Source organism: Rhinopithecus roxellana, chromosome 9 (assembly GCF_007565055.1).
Source record: "Rhinopithecus roxellana isolate Shanxi Qingling chromosome 9, ASM756505v1, whole genome shotgun sequence".
Classification (NCBI taxonomy): domain Eukaryota; kingdom Metazoa; phylum Chordata; class Mammalia; order Primates; family Cercopithecidae; genus Rhinopithecus; species Rhinopithecus roxellana.
Genome location: NC_044557.1, coordinates 136,386,341 through 136,402,907, shown reverse-complemented (window position 1 = coordinate 136,402,907; position 16,567 = coordinate 136,386,341). Strand labels below are relative to the sequence as shown.

The 16,567-nt window shown below is 45.5% G+C and overlaps 1 protein-coding gene across 8 annotated transcripts in view; it reads right to left on the bottom strand.

The window, feature by feature from the left end:
• Nucleotides 1-16,567, bottom strand: part of NUGGC (nuclear GTPase, germinal center associated) — a 70,932-nt gene that overhangs the window by 7,644 nt on the left and 46,721 nt on the right. For all 8 annotated transcript variants that reach the window (XM_010370923.2, XM_030937698.1, XM_030937700.1 and 5 more), the window contains 6 exons: nt 15,927-16,060; nt 11,442-11,606; nt 3,969-4,126; nt 1,980-2,118; nt 1,055-1,163; nt 4-140 (listed from right to left, as the gene is read on the bottom strand). In XM_010370923.2, the coding sequence (XP_010369225.1) occupies nt 4-140; nt 1,055-1,163; nt 1,980-2,118; nt 3,969-4,126; nt 11,442-11,606; nt 15,927-16,060 (842 nt within the window). The remainder of the gene's footprint in view (nt 1-3; nt 141-1,054; nt 1,164-1,979; nt 2,119-3,968; nt 4,127-11,441; nt 11,607-15,926; nt 16,061-16,567) is intronic.

Here is a 16,567-nt window from a genome sequence, read left to right as displayed (position 1 = left end):
TACCTTCAGCTGCTGAAACTGGTGCTGCATCCTTTCCTGGGCCCTTTCAAACATGCCCTCAGCCACCTGCCGGTCCACTCCTCTTCTGATGGCATCTTTCATCCGCTCACACGCTTTTTTGCCCGTGATCTGAGCTGCCTCTGGCAAAAATGATAGCCACAGTCACACCACGACAAGGACCTGCTTAGAAATCTTTGGCATCATGGCTGGGCACGGTGGCTCACACCAGTAATCCCAGCACTGTGGGAGGCTGAGGTGGGCAGATCACCTGAGGTCAGGAGTTCAAGACCAGCCTGCCCAACATGGTGAAACCCCCGTCTCTACTAAAAGTACAAAAATTAGCTAGGTGCTGTGTGCACATCTGCAATCCCACCTACTTGGGAGGTTGAGGCACAAGAATTGCTTCAACCCAAGAGGCAGAAGTTGGAGTGAGCTGAGATCACTGCCACTGCACTCCAGCCTGGGCAACAGAGTGAGACTCCATCTCAAAAAAGAAAAAGAAACAGAAAGAAAGAAATCTTTGGTATTAGAAAGAAAAGCAAGCCAAGCAAACAAACAAACAACAAAAAGTATATACATATATGTATGTATATATATGCACTTATATAAAAATAACACTTTCAATATTTAGATAATAACCAGCATTCAGAAAACCTAATGATTGAATTCAGCTGAAACTTGCAAAATCACTCCCTACTCCTCAAACAATGGAGCCACCAAAACAGGAAAGAGTCTGAAAGTGAGTTCACAAGTGAGTGAGTTCAAGTATTTGTGAATACTTGGAAATAAGAATGAGAACCTGGACACTGGATTCTACAGCTAAATCAGCTGGGATGTTGTATGGAAAAAAGCAGGGTGTCTGGACCAAGGGTGGACACACAGAGAAGGGTCCTCACGCCCTGCAGTCATGTGGTTGCAATGTGTGGAATGAGAGAGCTGCAAAGACTTAGGGTGCAAAAGAACAGGGCCTTTGAGGGAGCCGCAGAAAAGGATGTGAAAGGTGCTGACAGGAAGTCCCAGTGCAGGCGGCAATGCCATCCCCCTCGGCCCCCACCTTCGTAACATAGCTTCAGGTCGCTCTGGACAGAGGCGGTGAGGGACTCATAGACCCTCCTCTTCCTTCTGAGGATGTGGCCCTCCAGGCCCCCGAGGATGGCGCTTATCTGGGAAGACATGGCAAAAGAGGCCGTTGGTGACAATTCCTTCAATGAAAGCAGGTCAGGTATCCCAGTGCGTGGCCACCATTCCCTCCACCTTATATGATGCCTGGCTGTTTGTCTGCCATCTCCACAATTAGGCTGTGAGCTTCTCGTAGGCAGGAACTTTGTTCTAAGCATCTTTATACCCCAACTGCTTCCCTTGGTGCCTGGCACCTACAAACTACTCAATAAATATTTGCTGAGTTGAACTCAGGCACAGTCAAGGTCCTGGAATGGGCCCTCCCTGGGGGGCAGAGGAGATACAAGCTCTTTCCCTAGCATTGCCATGTAATTTGGGGTGGCACTGGAAGAAAGTGAGTCACAGACAAGAGTCTTGAAGCCTCAAAACTAAAAACTGACCTAAAATTGAACAACAACAACAAAAAGATTGACTTTAAGTTTCACTGCATCGGATGCTACTTTATAACCTTGGCAAAAATGATAGATTAGTGAAAATGGTTCCAGTTGATGCAAATTTTCATACAATTAAGGCTTCTTTAAAGATTCTTCCTGGAAACTGAGTCAACTTTGCAACCTTGGCGTGTGCTTTCAGTTACTTCACAGTGGAACAAACTGTCCCACACCTCCTCTGAGGCAGTCATGCCCGCTGCTCTCCCCACATCCCATTGGGGTCTGTATTTCACAGCGCCTCCAAGGAGGTACTCCCAGACCCTGGACACTCCAGGGAACAAGCGGGAACAGACAGGCAACCTACAAAACCGGCCTGGGAAGAAAGCCATGCCCAACCTCACTGCTCTCCCTGCTTTATATGGAACTTACCTCCTGGATCAGGAAATTGTTTTTGCAGCTATCATATTTCCAGCCACTTCTTATCCCAATTTCTATCATTTTCTCCTGCAGGGAGTGCTTAAAAGCATCAATGTGAGGCATCAGAGCTGAACCAGTGGGCTTCCCTGTCCTACAGAAGAAAGTGTCAAAAAAGTTTAAGAGAATGGTGGCTGCGGTGAGGCTGAAACAAACATGAAACTAGCTAGTGTCCTTTTATTCATTTAAAAGAAGGAAGATGAGTTCTAACAGTTATCATATTCCTATAACGTGCCAGGCACTGTGCTGTGCGAGGCCTTTGACATAAAAACCTATGAAGTTTGTGAGATAATGCCCATTTAACAGGTGAGAAAATTGAGGTTCAGAGAGGACTGCTGATGTGTCCAAGGTCACACAGCTAGCAAGAGGCAGAGTCAGGCTTGGAACACTGCTTTAGACTGCAGGACGCACAGTCTTTCCACTGCCAACATGTGTCCACTTGAAAGGGTGGAACTTGAACTATACCTAAAAGTTGGGTAAGATCTGAGGAAGTGGAAAGAAGGAATTACTCCCCATTGGACAACATGGTGAGCACAGTGGTTTCAGAATAGCTCAGAAATAGGAAGTGAGAGGTTGCAGAGGAGAGAGCACAAGCTTTAAATCCTAGCTCTCTGCTCAGAGCTGGGTGCCATTGGGAAAGATGCACAATTTTCTGAATCTCAGTTTGTTCAGATGTAAAAAGACAGAAGCTACTCCTTAGAGTTGCTGGGAACATCCGATGAGCTAATGCATTCCAAGTGCTTAGCACTGATGCCCGGGACAGGTAGCTGCTCTCTCTTTGTCACCTGCTGGGTGGGCTACAGTGGAAGGCTACAACTAGGCAGCGGTGCAGGCAGAGGTTGGAAAGGCAAGCTACAGGCAGGTGGAATGTCTTGAATGCATTCTAAGGAATTTGAAGTTTAGCCCACAGAATTGTAAACAGGGCGGGGGTGCAATTGGTGGAATGACACAATCCAAGACGTGCTTAAAGAAAGGTGGGGCAGGGACGGGGGCTCTGAGTAAGACACAAGCAAAGCCTGGAGAATGGTTCGAACAGCCACCAATGGGCAACCACATGAGATGCCAGTGGGAATGACAGAGACTAGGGATGGGCAGCTGTACTTGGGGACTGGGAGATTCTGTTTCTGTTGATGGAGTAAAGAATTAGAGGTCAAGGAAGGAGGGAAGGAGGAAGCACCAAGGAGGTATGGTCCCCAAACCCACACCATGTATGTGAGCAGGCAGAGTGTGTGAGAAACAGACACAGCATCTTCAGTGCATTCAGGGAAAGCTCCGAGGCTGGGTGTGGTGGCTCATGCCAGTAATCCCAGCACTTTGGGAGGACGATGGGGGAGGATCACTTAAGGTCAGGATTTCAAGACCAAACTGGTCAACACAGAGAGACTCTGTCTCTACAAAAAATATTTTTTAAAAGTTAGCCAGGCATGGTGGCATATGCCTGTGGTCTCAGCTACTTGGGAGGCTGAGATGGGAGGATTGCCTGAGTCCAGGAGTCTGAGGCTGCAGTGAGCTAGGATTGTGCCATTGCACTCCAGCCTGGGCAACAGAGCAAGACCCTGTCTCATTTTTTTTAAAAAAAGGAAGAAAGTAAGTTCTGAAGGCCATGTGTTTGCTTAATTCCACTCTCTCCAATCAAAATACCCTGTCCTGGGCTCAGATCCCTAAGAAAATGTATCCCCCGCTGCATGTATGAGATTTTTGAAAAATAATGGGAACCATAATATTAGTTTGAAAGCAGCATCTTAATCTGTGTCCAGGTCATCATGGGAAATTTTTAAGTAAACCAAACCAAGAAGGCTTTTGTGTTTTGCCAAAGACTAAGCTTTCCTTCTCCAGTTACAAGCTACTCTTTACACTTACAGATCCAAAGTCTAAATGCTTAAAGACTGGCTCAACGTTCTTCTGATGTTTGTTCCCGAAGGTGCAAGATGAAAGATCCTTTACCTAAAAATGCTTCCAAAAACAGGGTCGATCTGGTCATAGATGGGCTGAGTGAGGGCTTCGTTTAAATCAATTCTTGCCAGAGTCCTGGAGGCATAGATGCCATTTTTCAGGCAAACAGCTTTCAGGGTCTGATGAAAACCTTGGTTTCCTTTACTCCTCTAGATAGTCAACAATAAATTAGCAGAGTTAGCAGGCATTAACTGGAAGGTCACTGGATTAGAATTGCATTGCCCTGGCCAAAGATCATTACCAAGAATCACAGGAAAGGGTTGAGACAACATGCTCTTTAAACATATGATTAAACTAAATGAGGGAGGACAGTGGTCATGCCTCTAGGTCGTCTGGGTGCCGCTGCCATGGGCTTCCTAAGGTCCCTGTGCTCAGTTTGATCACAACCGTTCTCAAGCGATTCTGTTTGTGTTAGTTTACTCATTTGTCCGGCTCCTGTACTCGGCCATCAGCTCATTGAGATCAGGCACAGCGTCTCATCCATCTTTACGTCCTCAACTTCTGGCAATAACGTAAGTAGTGTTTGAGAAACATTTGCTAAATGAGCAATTATCGAATGAATAAATAAATGAATGAATGCCAATGTGCTATGACCCGACAATAAGTGTATGTCCTGAATTTTCTAAGGAGAGTCCAGATTTCATAAACTTTTTGTTAAACTTTTAATGAAATACAATTTGATTTGTATGTCTTGGCGATATTTTTTTTCCCAGGGAAATAAATACACAAATGAGAGGAAAGAAAAATATAAAGCTAGACCTATGACAGACATTAATCAATTTCAGCCAGATGGTAATCATTAGTAAAGAGAGTAAAAATGTGTTTGCTAAAATTTCAGTAGAGAGCTGTGATTTTTAATCAATGATATATGTTTTAAAGGAATGGCCACATAGCATTGTATAATTCATATAATTCTTTTTTTTTTTTTTTCTCTGCTCTTTTTACTTAGTATTACAATATGAGAATATCCCCAAATCATTGCAAATATGTTCCAGGCTAGCTGCAGTGGCTCACACCGGTAATCTCAGCAATTCGGAAGGCCAAGGCAGGTGGATCATCTGAGGTTAGGAGTTCAAGACCATCCTGGCCAACATGGTGAAACTCCGCCTCTACTAAAAATACAAAAATTAGCCGGGCATGGTGGCGCATGCCTGTAATCCCAGCTACTCAGGAGGCTGTGGCAGGAGAATCGCTTGAACCTGGGAGGCAGAGGTTGCAGTGAGCCAAGATCACGCCACCGCACTCCAGTCTGGGCAACAAGAGCGAAACTCCATCTCAAAAAAAAAAAGTTCCAAAAATGGCACTAATAACCATTTAATATAGTATTTTATGGATGAAAAATAATTCATTTTACCTCTCTCTTGTTATTTTCCTATGGTTATTTTCCTATGTTAAATAATGATATGATGTTAATATATAAATGTCTTCCCAAATTTTTGATCTCAAAGAAACATTGTTTATCTGATAGGAGCACCTTGGGAATGTTTGTAGTCACAGAGGAAGAAGTCATTAAAAGGGTGATGAGAGGGGACAGTTGGGCGGGTAAAGTCCTGGAGATGCCCGAAAATGTCTGCAGTGGCTTCCTCCGCTCATAGCAAACTCTCAACAGGGTGGTCTCTGCCTCATGTCTTCGTCCTCTCACTCATTCACTTTCTGTGATCTGTGTTCTTCAATTATGGGATAGAAACAGCTCTATCCAAGGTAACTTCGTTAGCTATTGCTATGAAACAAATTACCCCGGACATAGCGGTGCAGTGGCCTAAAAACAAACACAAACACCTGTCATCTCTCGGTGATTCTGTGGGTCAGGACTGGGATGGCTGGGCTGGCCACTCTGGCTCAGGATCCTCCTGAGGTTTGGTCAGGTGTGGCTGGGGGTATAGTCATCTGGGTGAGGCTGGTGAATCTGCTTCCAAAGATACCCGGCTGCATGCTGGTGCTGGCTCCTGGCCTCAGGTGGGGGCCTTAGTTGCTCTCCATGTGACCTCTGCACACAGTGGCTCAATTTCAGTACACAAAGGCATCCCCCTGAGAAAGTGACCCAAGAGCCACTATGGAAGCTTCCACGGCCCTTGATGGCCTAGCCTCAGAAGCCACACACCATCACCTCTGCAGCATTCTCCTGCTCAGAAATCAGCCCTGATTCAATGTGGGGGAGACTCCATGAGGGCATAAATACCCAGAGGTGAGGACCCTTGGGGCCACTGGTGAGGACCCTTGGTGGCTGCCTAGCACAGTCACCAGTGAAACCCTCAGTGGCCAAATCCAATGGCCCTGGTTTGTTTGTTTGTTTTTACCTCTCAGGAGCATGTGATGTTCTTCTTAACAAACTTTTTTTTCTAAGAGACAGGGCCTCTCTCTGTTACCCAGGCTAGAGTGCAGTGGCACGACCACAGCTCACACCTGGGCTCAGGTGATCCTCCTGCCTCAGCTTCCTGAGAAGCTGGGACTACAGGGGCATGCCGTCATGCCCAACTTTTTTTCTTTTTTCTTTTTGAGATAGGTTCTTGCTATGTTGCCTGGGTCGTCTTGAACTCCTGGCCTCAAGCAATCCTTCTGCCTCAGTCTCCCAAAGTGCTGGGATGACAGGCAGGCATAAGCCATTGCACTCAGCCTTAACAAACTTTATTACTTCAGTTTTCTGATTGGAAAATAAGAAATTAAGCATTACACTAAAAATAAACATAAAAATAAGAAAATAGGCATTACACGATTTCCTTCTGCTACCTCTCAGGCTTTTCCTTCTCTGCCCCTCCCTTAACCCTCTTTATTCTTTTGCTTCCTTAACGTGGCCTTTGTATGAGGCAATGTCCTATCACTGTCCTTGCCTCCACTCCTCCTCAATCCCATTCACTGGTATACGTGCATCAACTCCATGCAAGTGACAGCTACATCCTCCAGCCCCATCTCTCTCCAGGCTTCAGTTCCACATTTCCATCATTGCATTAGACATTCCACCTCCATGAAACACTAAATACATGATCTTTAGTAGTGACCATATTGCTTCCCCAACCAAAGGATAAGCTCCTCCCTGTCATATCTCCTTAGATCGTCTTTAAATTGAGGTGATTTGCTTTCTCTTGGGTGCAAATCTTCCCCAAAATGTTGCCACCTTGCTTTCCCATACCCCCCATGTCTGAACTATTGACAATCCTGATTGAGATGTCCTTCAGATTTGCTCTCCCAGTCACCTCTTCCTTCCTATTCCGTCTGCCACAACCTTTGTTGAGACTTTACTGTGTCTCGTCTCAACGAAGTAGCTACTGTAAGGGAAATGGCTGCGCTTTAGTCAGGAGTAGGCTGAGGCAGTCTTCTGGCACAGCATGACTCAGCAGGTTTGGAGTACAGGTGCACAACCCTGCACATGATGTAACCACGCCACATGAGGGGCATTAGATGATCACCCACATGAGCTCGTGCTTGGCTCAGAATCACTATTGTCTATAAAAGATATAATTACTCTGCTAATGCTGTATATGCAACTTGCTCATGCCTAGAGAAAGAGTAAAGCCATGTCAAAACTGTCTATGACTCCTCGTTTTTCCAGCTACCCGCCACTCGCCCACTGACTCCCCTTAGACCTCAGTTAGACCCTGACACTTCCTAGCCAGGCTTTCTGCCTCCAGTTTTTCCCCAAGCATTACGCTTTCCAAAGCATTCATTCTGATGAAGCTATTCTTCTGCTCAAAACTTCACTATGTTCCAACTCTTCAACCTGGTCTAAAGTCTGCAGCAAGCTGTCAGCCTAATCCCCCAAAACCCTGCCCTGTGTACTTACACTGCAGTTAGGTGATACCTTCTGGCTCCCACATGAGCTCCGGCCTTCCTCCCCTGAAATGCCTTCCCTGCCCCTCCACTCCTCTGCCCAAAGACACACCACCATCTTCCAGGGCCAGGCTCCAACAACCTCCTCTCTAGAAGGTTTATTGAACTGTCCTCTAACCTGGCCTGCGATTTCTTTTCCAATATCCACCCCTCCTTCTCCAGTGTCACCTCCCTAGTCCTTCTGTTATGGAGAAAATGAACTCTATTCCTGCCCCCAGGATGGGACACACACACAGGCCTGAGCTATTCAGCACAAGACATTCCCTTTTCTCAGGGGTCATTTTAGAAATAGGTATGTGACCCATTTAGAGCCAAAGAAACACAGTGAGAGCTTTGCTGAGGTTTCTCAAAAAGGTTCTCCACTCTTCAGAAAGTGGGCCCGGAAACGGCCATTCCCTTGTTCTTCTAGACCAGTGATTCTCAACCGGGACTGATTTTGTCACAGCTGAAGAATGGGGGCTGTTACCAGCACCTAGAGGGTAGAGTCCAGGGATGAAACAACCTGCAATTCACAGGACAGCCCCTCACAACAAAGCATGAGCCAGTCCCAGCTGTCAATCAGGCTGAGGTTAACAAACCCTGCTCCAGAGCTCATGGTGTTCAGATGTGAGTGCAAGAACAGCTGCAGCCATTTTGCCATCATGAGAGAAGCAGCCTGAGAATGGGGCCCACAGAGGCACTGGATTCAGCTCATCCTCCAGGCCCTCTCTTCCCATGGCTCTTGGGCACGTGGGCCAATACACTTCCTCATGGCTAAGAATGGCTTCAGTTAGGGACTCTGATTTGCAGCCAAAAGATTCCAGACTGCCACAGCCCCCACCAGAATGCTCTCCCTTCTCTAAATATTTGGAGAACTTTCTGACTGTCCTGTGGTCCTTACCAGCATGCTCCTTTTTATTATAGTTCCCCAAATGCTCTCTTAACTATTTTAAGCAGGGATGTATCTTTCTATCCCTGAAACCTAATAAGAAAAACAGTTGACTTGTTAGACACTCTCTTTACGCTGAGTGCGTTGGTCAACCCAGCATTATCCCTCTATGGTCATTCTTTCAAGTTATCTTTACAGCAACCCTATAACATAGGTACCACGGTCCTCAACTTACACAGAGTAACCTGAGACACAGAGAGGTTGAGTAACTTGTCCCCGGTCACATAGCTGGCGGATGGGGAAACTGAGGTACAAACCAGAGCCCATGTGGGATACGAAGCCTCTTGGCAACTGTGCCTTGTATTCCAAAGTCCTTGTTACGTGCAGAAATGAATGAACGAATGAATGCAGCAAAATGTACTTTTACGGGGATTTATGGATGTTAAACTATATAACTGGTTGGCAACTACAAGTTGCTGCAATCGTTTGCAGAGTAGTTTAGGAGATGCAACAGGTGAGTGCAGCAAGGGTTGGGTGTCCAATTATGAAGTTAGGCAGGCCTGGGTTAGATGTGGAGTCCATGTATGGCCATGGAGAAGGTATTTAGTCTCTCTAAGGCTATAAAATTAAAATAATAATAAGGGCATTTGCCTCACAGAATGGTTGTAAGGATCAGATGAGGTAACATGCAGTACCTGGTTCCACAGTCAGCATTTTGCTCACATTTGCTGACTGAGTGCATGCATGCATATTATACGCATGGATACTTGGCTACCCATGCCCAACTGCATGGAAGACACTCCAGCTGTCATCCTCCTGTGTCCACACACTGACACTTTCCCCAGTGACCCCAGAATCACCCCAATTTATCTCCTCCTTTACTCTTGGTTCTTTCAGCATTTATTCTTTGTCTTGTGCTACAGGAATCTCCTCCTTTCCTTTCATCCAAATTGCAGCACATGCACCTACTTATCTTTTTTTTTTTTTGAGATGGAGTCTCACTCTGTCACCTAGGCTGGACTGCAATGGTGCCATCTCAGCTCACTGCAACCTCTGCCTCTCAGGTTCAAGCGATTTTCCTGTCTCAGCCTCCCCAGTAGCTGCAATTATAGGTGCCACCAACACACCCGGCTAGTTTTTGTATTTTTAGCAGAGACCAGGTTTCACCATGTTGGCCAGGCTGGTCTCGAACTCCTGACCTCAGGTGATCCACCCACCTCAGCTTCCCAAAGTGCTGGGAATACAGGCGTGATCCACCACACTCAGGCTCATCTAGACATTTAAACAAGCTTTTACACAAAGCACACAGATAACAACACCCAGAACAGGCAGGTGCTAGAAAGCCGGTATCATTGGTGCACATAGAAAAGCCTCCAGGAAGCTAACCACCCCATCACACTCACCTTTTCACACATTTTCTACTGCTTACATTCCAACTTTCCAAGGCCCATTAAAAACTACAACCACACACCATCCATGCCCTTCTCCCAGCACAGGGGACACCAAGTCATCTTTGTTACATGAGCAGTGTTGTCCATCACATCTTCCCCTTAATGGGTGCTACGGACTAAAGTGTGACCCTTGAGGTTCATATGCGAAGCCCTAACCCCCAGGGTGACTGTGTTTGGAGACACAGCTGGTAATGAGGTAATTAAGGTTAAATGGGGTCATAAAGGTGGGCCCCTGATCTGACAGGTGCGGTGTCCCTCTGAGAAAAGAAAGGGATCCCAGGAGTGTGCGTGCACAGTGAAGAGGCCATGTGAGGACACAGCAAGAAGGTGGCCATCTACTATCTCCAGAAGAGGAGAGAGGCCTCAGAACTCACCCTGCTGACACCTTGATCTTGGACTTCCAGCCTTCAGAACTATGGGAAAATCAATGTCTGTGGTTCAGGCCACCCAGTCTATAGGATTTTGTTATGGCAGCCCAAGCAGACTAATAAAATGGGCCTCTTTTTTCACCCCTTAGTCTTAGATAAATACTGCCTTGCACTTATATTTTCATCCTTCAGAAACTCTATACAACTAATTACGAAATAAAACCACAATCTGAATGCCAAGTGAGAGGTTACAAGACGTTTCCTTATTGTGTAAGCTAATTGATAGACATCAATGCTACCAGATAGGTAGGGCAAGCATTGAGCATCCTCATTTTACAGAAGAAAACCAAGAAATTTTAAAAATGGGTCTAGGGCTTTGCCCGGGGCTACAGGGTAGATATTTGGTGAAGCTGATACTCCAACCAAGACCCTAAGATCCCAGATTCCCACTCTGTCTTTGCTGAACTGTGCGCCTTCCTTGGTCCTTTCGAGACACAGATGAACAACTGTTATTTACAATTTTCACTCTCTGCTACCCTCCTCTAGCTTTTTTTTTTTTTTTTTTTTGAGATGGAGTCTCACTCTCTCACCAGGCTGGAGCACAGTAGTAAGATCTCGGCTCACGGCAACCTCCGCCTCCCTGGTTCAAGCAATTCTTCTGCCTCAGCTTCCCGAGCAGCTGGGATGACAGGCACGTGCCACCACGCCTGGCTAATTTTTGTATTTTTAGTAGAAATGGGGTTTCACCATGTTGGCCAGGATGGTCTTGATCTCCTGACCTTGTGATGTGCCCACCTCGGCCTCCCAAAGTGCTGGGATTACAGGCGTGAGCCACCGTGCCTGGCCCTCTAGCTCTTTATCGCTTTTGAAGGGAATGGGATGATGCAAAAGGAGCTTGGGGATTGGGCAGGCCTCCCGGAATATCCAAGTTTTCCCTGGAGGGGTCACTCACCACCAAGCATGCCCTGAGGATGCAGCGGTAAGAAGTCCTGGCAGTCCTGACCCCTTCTTGCAGAGGTTGCTCCATGCAGGCGAAGCACTGCCCGATGGCCTTCTCCAGCAGCTCAACCTTCTCTTCCGCAAATCTCCGCAGGACACTCGTGTGCAAGTGTTCATTCTAGGGACAAGGACCATAAAAGCATCAGGCCACCTCCTCCCTAAGGGCACCTTCTCCTCCAGCTTTGCTTCCTTTAAGCTTGTCACCAGCTCAAGATTCAGCTTATCACTCAGAGCTGACTTCTCTTTACTGTCCCCATAAGACCTTACTCAGTGCACAGACCCCTTTGTGGGGTTAGAGAATAGAACAAATACCTGCCTGGTGCAACTTATTTCATTTCTTAAAAATCACAGTCTCTGCTTATTCAGCAACTTATTTCAGATGTATAATCCATCAAGCTATTTGGGGAAGTAGCTATCCACATATAAATCCAATTGTTACTAAAACAGGTTTTTCCAATGATATCTGATTCAACAAACATTTCACAAGCTTTGACTCTGCACGAAGCAGTTTTTAGGATAATGCTTCTCAAATTTTAATGTGCATACAAATCAACAGGAGATCTTAAAATCCGAAATCCAAGACCCTGGGATTCTGCATTTCTAGCCAGTCCTCAGGTAATGCTGGTCTTCTGAGCTATGGACCACACTTTGCATAGCAAAGCTACAGGACCACAAAAATAAATCCATGCTTCCTTCTTCAAAGAATACAGTCTAATCAGGGAGAAAACATATATTCAAATAATACAAGGAAGTGACCACCAGAGAAAGCCTTGACTCCTAGGTGCCTGATATGGTTTGCTGTGTACTCACCCAAATATCATTTTGAATTGTAGCTCCCATAATTCCACGTGCTGTGGGAGGGACCTGGTGGGAGACAACTGAATCATGGCGTTGGCTTCCCCCATACTGTTCTCATGGTAGTGAATGAGTCTCATGAGATCTTATGGTTTTATAAGGGGAAACCCTCTTTGCTTGGCTCTCATTTCTCTCGTCTGCCGCCATGTAAGACGTGCCTTTTGCCTTCCACCATTATTGTGAAGCCTCCCCAGCCATGTGGAACTATGAGTCCATTAAACCTCTTTTTCTCTATAAATTACCCAGTCTCAGGTATGTCTTTATCAGCAGCATGAAAATGGACTAATACAGTGCCAAACTGGTAACCCATAGTGTTGTTCCCTGCATGGGAACCTTGGTGGGCCCCAACAGTGCCTGCAGCAGACAGAGCCACACTCCCCAGCTTGGCCTTTAAGGCACTTCACAGCCAGAACTCACCCCACCTCTCCAGCACCACCATCCCTGTTTGCCCAACATGTCCTGCCAAGTAGCTACCCCTGGACTTGCTGCTATTCTGCAAATGTGCTGTTCGTCTCGTGCCCTGTGGGCCTTGATGATTTCATCTTTGTTTCTTCCGAGACAAAGCTCAAAGGTCCTTCCCATGAGGCACCTTCCCTGAGTCCCCAGGTAGAAGTGGGACTCTCTGTCCTGTTCTCCCACTGCACTTCCCACAGTTCTGCACCACAGCACGTCTCCTATCGTATGACTTCTCTCTTGTTCCCTGTGTCTCCTTCCCTGGATAGAAACTTGCCAAAGGAACAGGCTCTTAGTCATGTTCTTTTATTCCAGGGCACAGCACAGACAGCAAAACCCACAGACATTTCTGGATTGAATGCATGGCCCAGAGAAACTGCGAGATAATTTGGGCTTTTAAATTCTATTCCAAATAGACAGAAATAGCTCTCGAATTGATGTGTGACATGATATAGGTAATTTAACTTCTCTGGTTCTCAACGGTATCATCTTTAAAGTAAGTGAATTGGGTTGAATGATCTTGAAAACAACCTCACATTCTAAAACTTGGTGAATCTTGGAGTAAATACGTTTTAGCGTTTATGGAGACTGTTTAGAATTTGGTGCACCCTGGGAATTTTCCTCATTTTCACTATTAAGAATTCTACAAAGCATTTTTCCCAGGACATCCTTTAGATTCTTTTGAATTTGTGTTGTCACCAATGATGAAAATGAAAGAAGAAAGAAGTCATGGAAAGAAAAACTATGGGCATGATTCTCACAATGCCTCACTGTCAATAAATCCCTCTTGAATAAACAAAAGAATGATAAGAAAGGGAAGAGTGGAGAACAAAAGAACAATAAGAAACAGAGAAGCTGGCCCTTAGTATGAATCAATGCAGACTTCATTTGACATTGAGATGTGATCATCAACTTCCTATGAATTCTTAAAAATAATGATTACTTATTTAAAATCACTACTCACACTCTAAATTTTTGGTTTCAGTGATCATCTTTGAAAAAAAATCAATCATACACATATTTAGATTTGATTTTTCAAAATTCAAAGGAACTGACAAATTCTTGCCTTCCAACTTTCTATCAAAGAGCTAAGAGTAAGACCAATATCTAAGGCCAAGGAATTTTGAGCAAAGTTGCCAGCAACTCCCTAACATAGCTATTGCAGAATTGCCAGTCAGCCCCCTTCTCCTCTGTGTTTTCCGCTGCTTGGAGTTTGGCTGCAAGGGTGAATCTGAGCCCCTCTGAGCACTGCACTTCCATATTAGCAAAGAAAAGCACATGGGGTGGGCACTTCCGGCCTTGATGGCAAAATGCCTTGCCCTTATGTTTGTAAAATACACCAACCACACACAGCCTACATCGGATTCATTTTCCATCAGCACTTCCAAAAGCAATCTTGTGCTGGGCAGAGAGACAAATTTCACCCTGAAGAACTGCTTTGGGAAATTGGAAGGTCAAATCCTTCCCCAACGATTTCAGCGGACAAAAGTCAAATGAGAAAGTATCACATTCCAAGAGTTTTGTTTTGTTTCTGTCTTGTATAACTAGACCAAAACAAGTCATAAGAAATATGATTAAAAAAAGATTGAATTTTGCTCTATATGCCCCTTTTATGCAGAAGAAAGATCCCACACCACTAAAGCCTTTTTACAAGCCTTTATACACAACCAAAGGCTCCAGGTGGCACTGCTTACTCCCACGTGGAAGTCAGGTCTCGAGTGTCTGCCTCCCCTTGCCACCCCACAGGGTCACCATTGGCCCACCTTCCCCATCCTCAGGATCAGCTCCTCGACCACTCACAGAGCCCTATTCATGTACTTCCTCTGCCCCTTCCCTGTTCCGGCCTAACAAGAAGACAAACACCTTGACTGTGCACATCTGATGGGTGAAGGCAAGTGTGGAAGTAAGTGAGGACCAACCAAACAAGAACAGGCAGAGGCTGTTTATTCAGAGCTCACTACAGCAATGGAGTCAGCCACCATTATTTGAGTTTAGCAGAGACTCAAAAGCAGGCAGGGGAGTGGAAAAGCTTCATGGTGGACAAAAGGAAAGGCTTCAGGGGTGCCCTGATTGGAGGCTGTTGGCCTGGGGACACTAGAGACGGGCTAGCTAAAAGCAGAGCAGCCAATGTGGTTGGTTAGGTATAGACATTTGACTTTTCCGGTTGGTAGTAAGGTGGAAGCAGGGAAAGAGATTAGGGAAGTTATTCATCAAGTCCTGGCCATCTGGTGCTGATTGTTAACAGAGTTATTCTTCAACCTCCTGGATTGTTATTAGAGATAGCAGTTTGACTTCCTGCAAGTCTGACTTACAGATAGACGGCTTCCTGGACTGTTTATTGTAGATAAGAGGTTGGTTTCTGGGCAGGTTGCTGCAGGTTGTGGGTCAGAGATCTATTTTTACACATGGTCCAGCCACTGTCTTTGTATAGTCCATCTCTCATAAGGAGACAACACAGCTAGTGACTGATGACGGTAAGAGGTTTTTCTCCAAAACCCCCCAAGTCTCTAATCTAGTAGCTTATCCCTCTTATTTTAGGGTTAAAAAGAAATCATCCATGAAGAGATAAATACGTCAATTACTATGAGAAAAGTAATTTTAACTAGTTTTTCAGAAGGCCTGCATTCTTGCCAGTGAAGATAACTATCAAAACTCTATTGGAATTCCCTCCGAGCTTCCATCCTCTCACATTATTTTCCTACGCTGCTCTGAGCTTGAGATTCTGACAGCACCAGAGACATATGAAATATTTTTGGACTGTGTACATAAGCACGCTTCTCCAGGATAACCAAGAAGAGTCTGTATTCCACTAGAAGCAAGCCAAATCACGCCTGCCATCGCTTAAACACATTCCACCTTGTTCGAGTCTCAGGAGAGATGGAAAATAGCTACTATTTTGACATTTTTCTCTCAGCCCATCTGTCCCAGGTCAAATATTATTCCTTTCTCTTTTACCCAAATGTTATGATTTTAACCTTCTAATTATCTTTTTGTCCTTTTAGACTCTCTGAACTTCATATTTTACTTTAATATGAAAAGAAAAAATATCATAAGTTAATTTTCTAACTTGGTAAAAGGAAATGTCCTGCCCAGATACGGGGAGAATATGAAAATCCAATGTCTTCCATACCGGCAGGTTTTGTGTGGAGCTGAAACTATCTGTGAGGAGCAACAGGCCAAAGGCTTCAGTCACATACTTGGTCACCGTCCTCCTCTTCTTGTCCAAGAGCCTCTTCCTGACGTATTCTCTTAACTTAGGGATTTCTGGAATTCACAGACAGTAAAAATAATTGTAAAAGGCCAGAAGTTTGTGGTCAATAGAATTCATAAAAGTTGAAAGACCAAGATGGCGGTCTGAATGAACTAGAGTTGAGATCCCAAGTGGGCTTGATGCCTACAGAATTAACCTTTCTGAAAAGCACTTTTGGCCGGGCGCGGTGGCTCAAGCCTGTAATCCCAGCACTTTGGGAGGCCGAGACGGGCGGATCACGAGGTCAGGAGATCGAGACCATCCTGGCTAACACGGTGAAACCCCGTCTCTACTAAAAAATACAAAAAAACTAGCCGGGCGCAGTGGCGGGCGCCTGTAGTCCCAGCTACTCCGGAGGCTGAGGCAGGAGAATGGCGTGAACCTGGGAGGCGGAGCTTGCAGTGAGCTGAGATCCGGCCACTGCATTCCAGCCTGGGCGACAGAGCAAGACTCCGTCTCAAAAAAAAAAAAAAAAAAAAAAAAAAAAGAAAAGCACTTTTGCCGTGTCTAGGATCAATGAC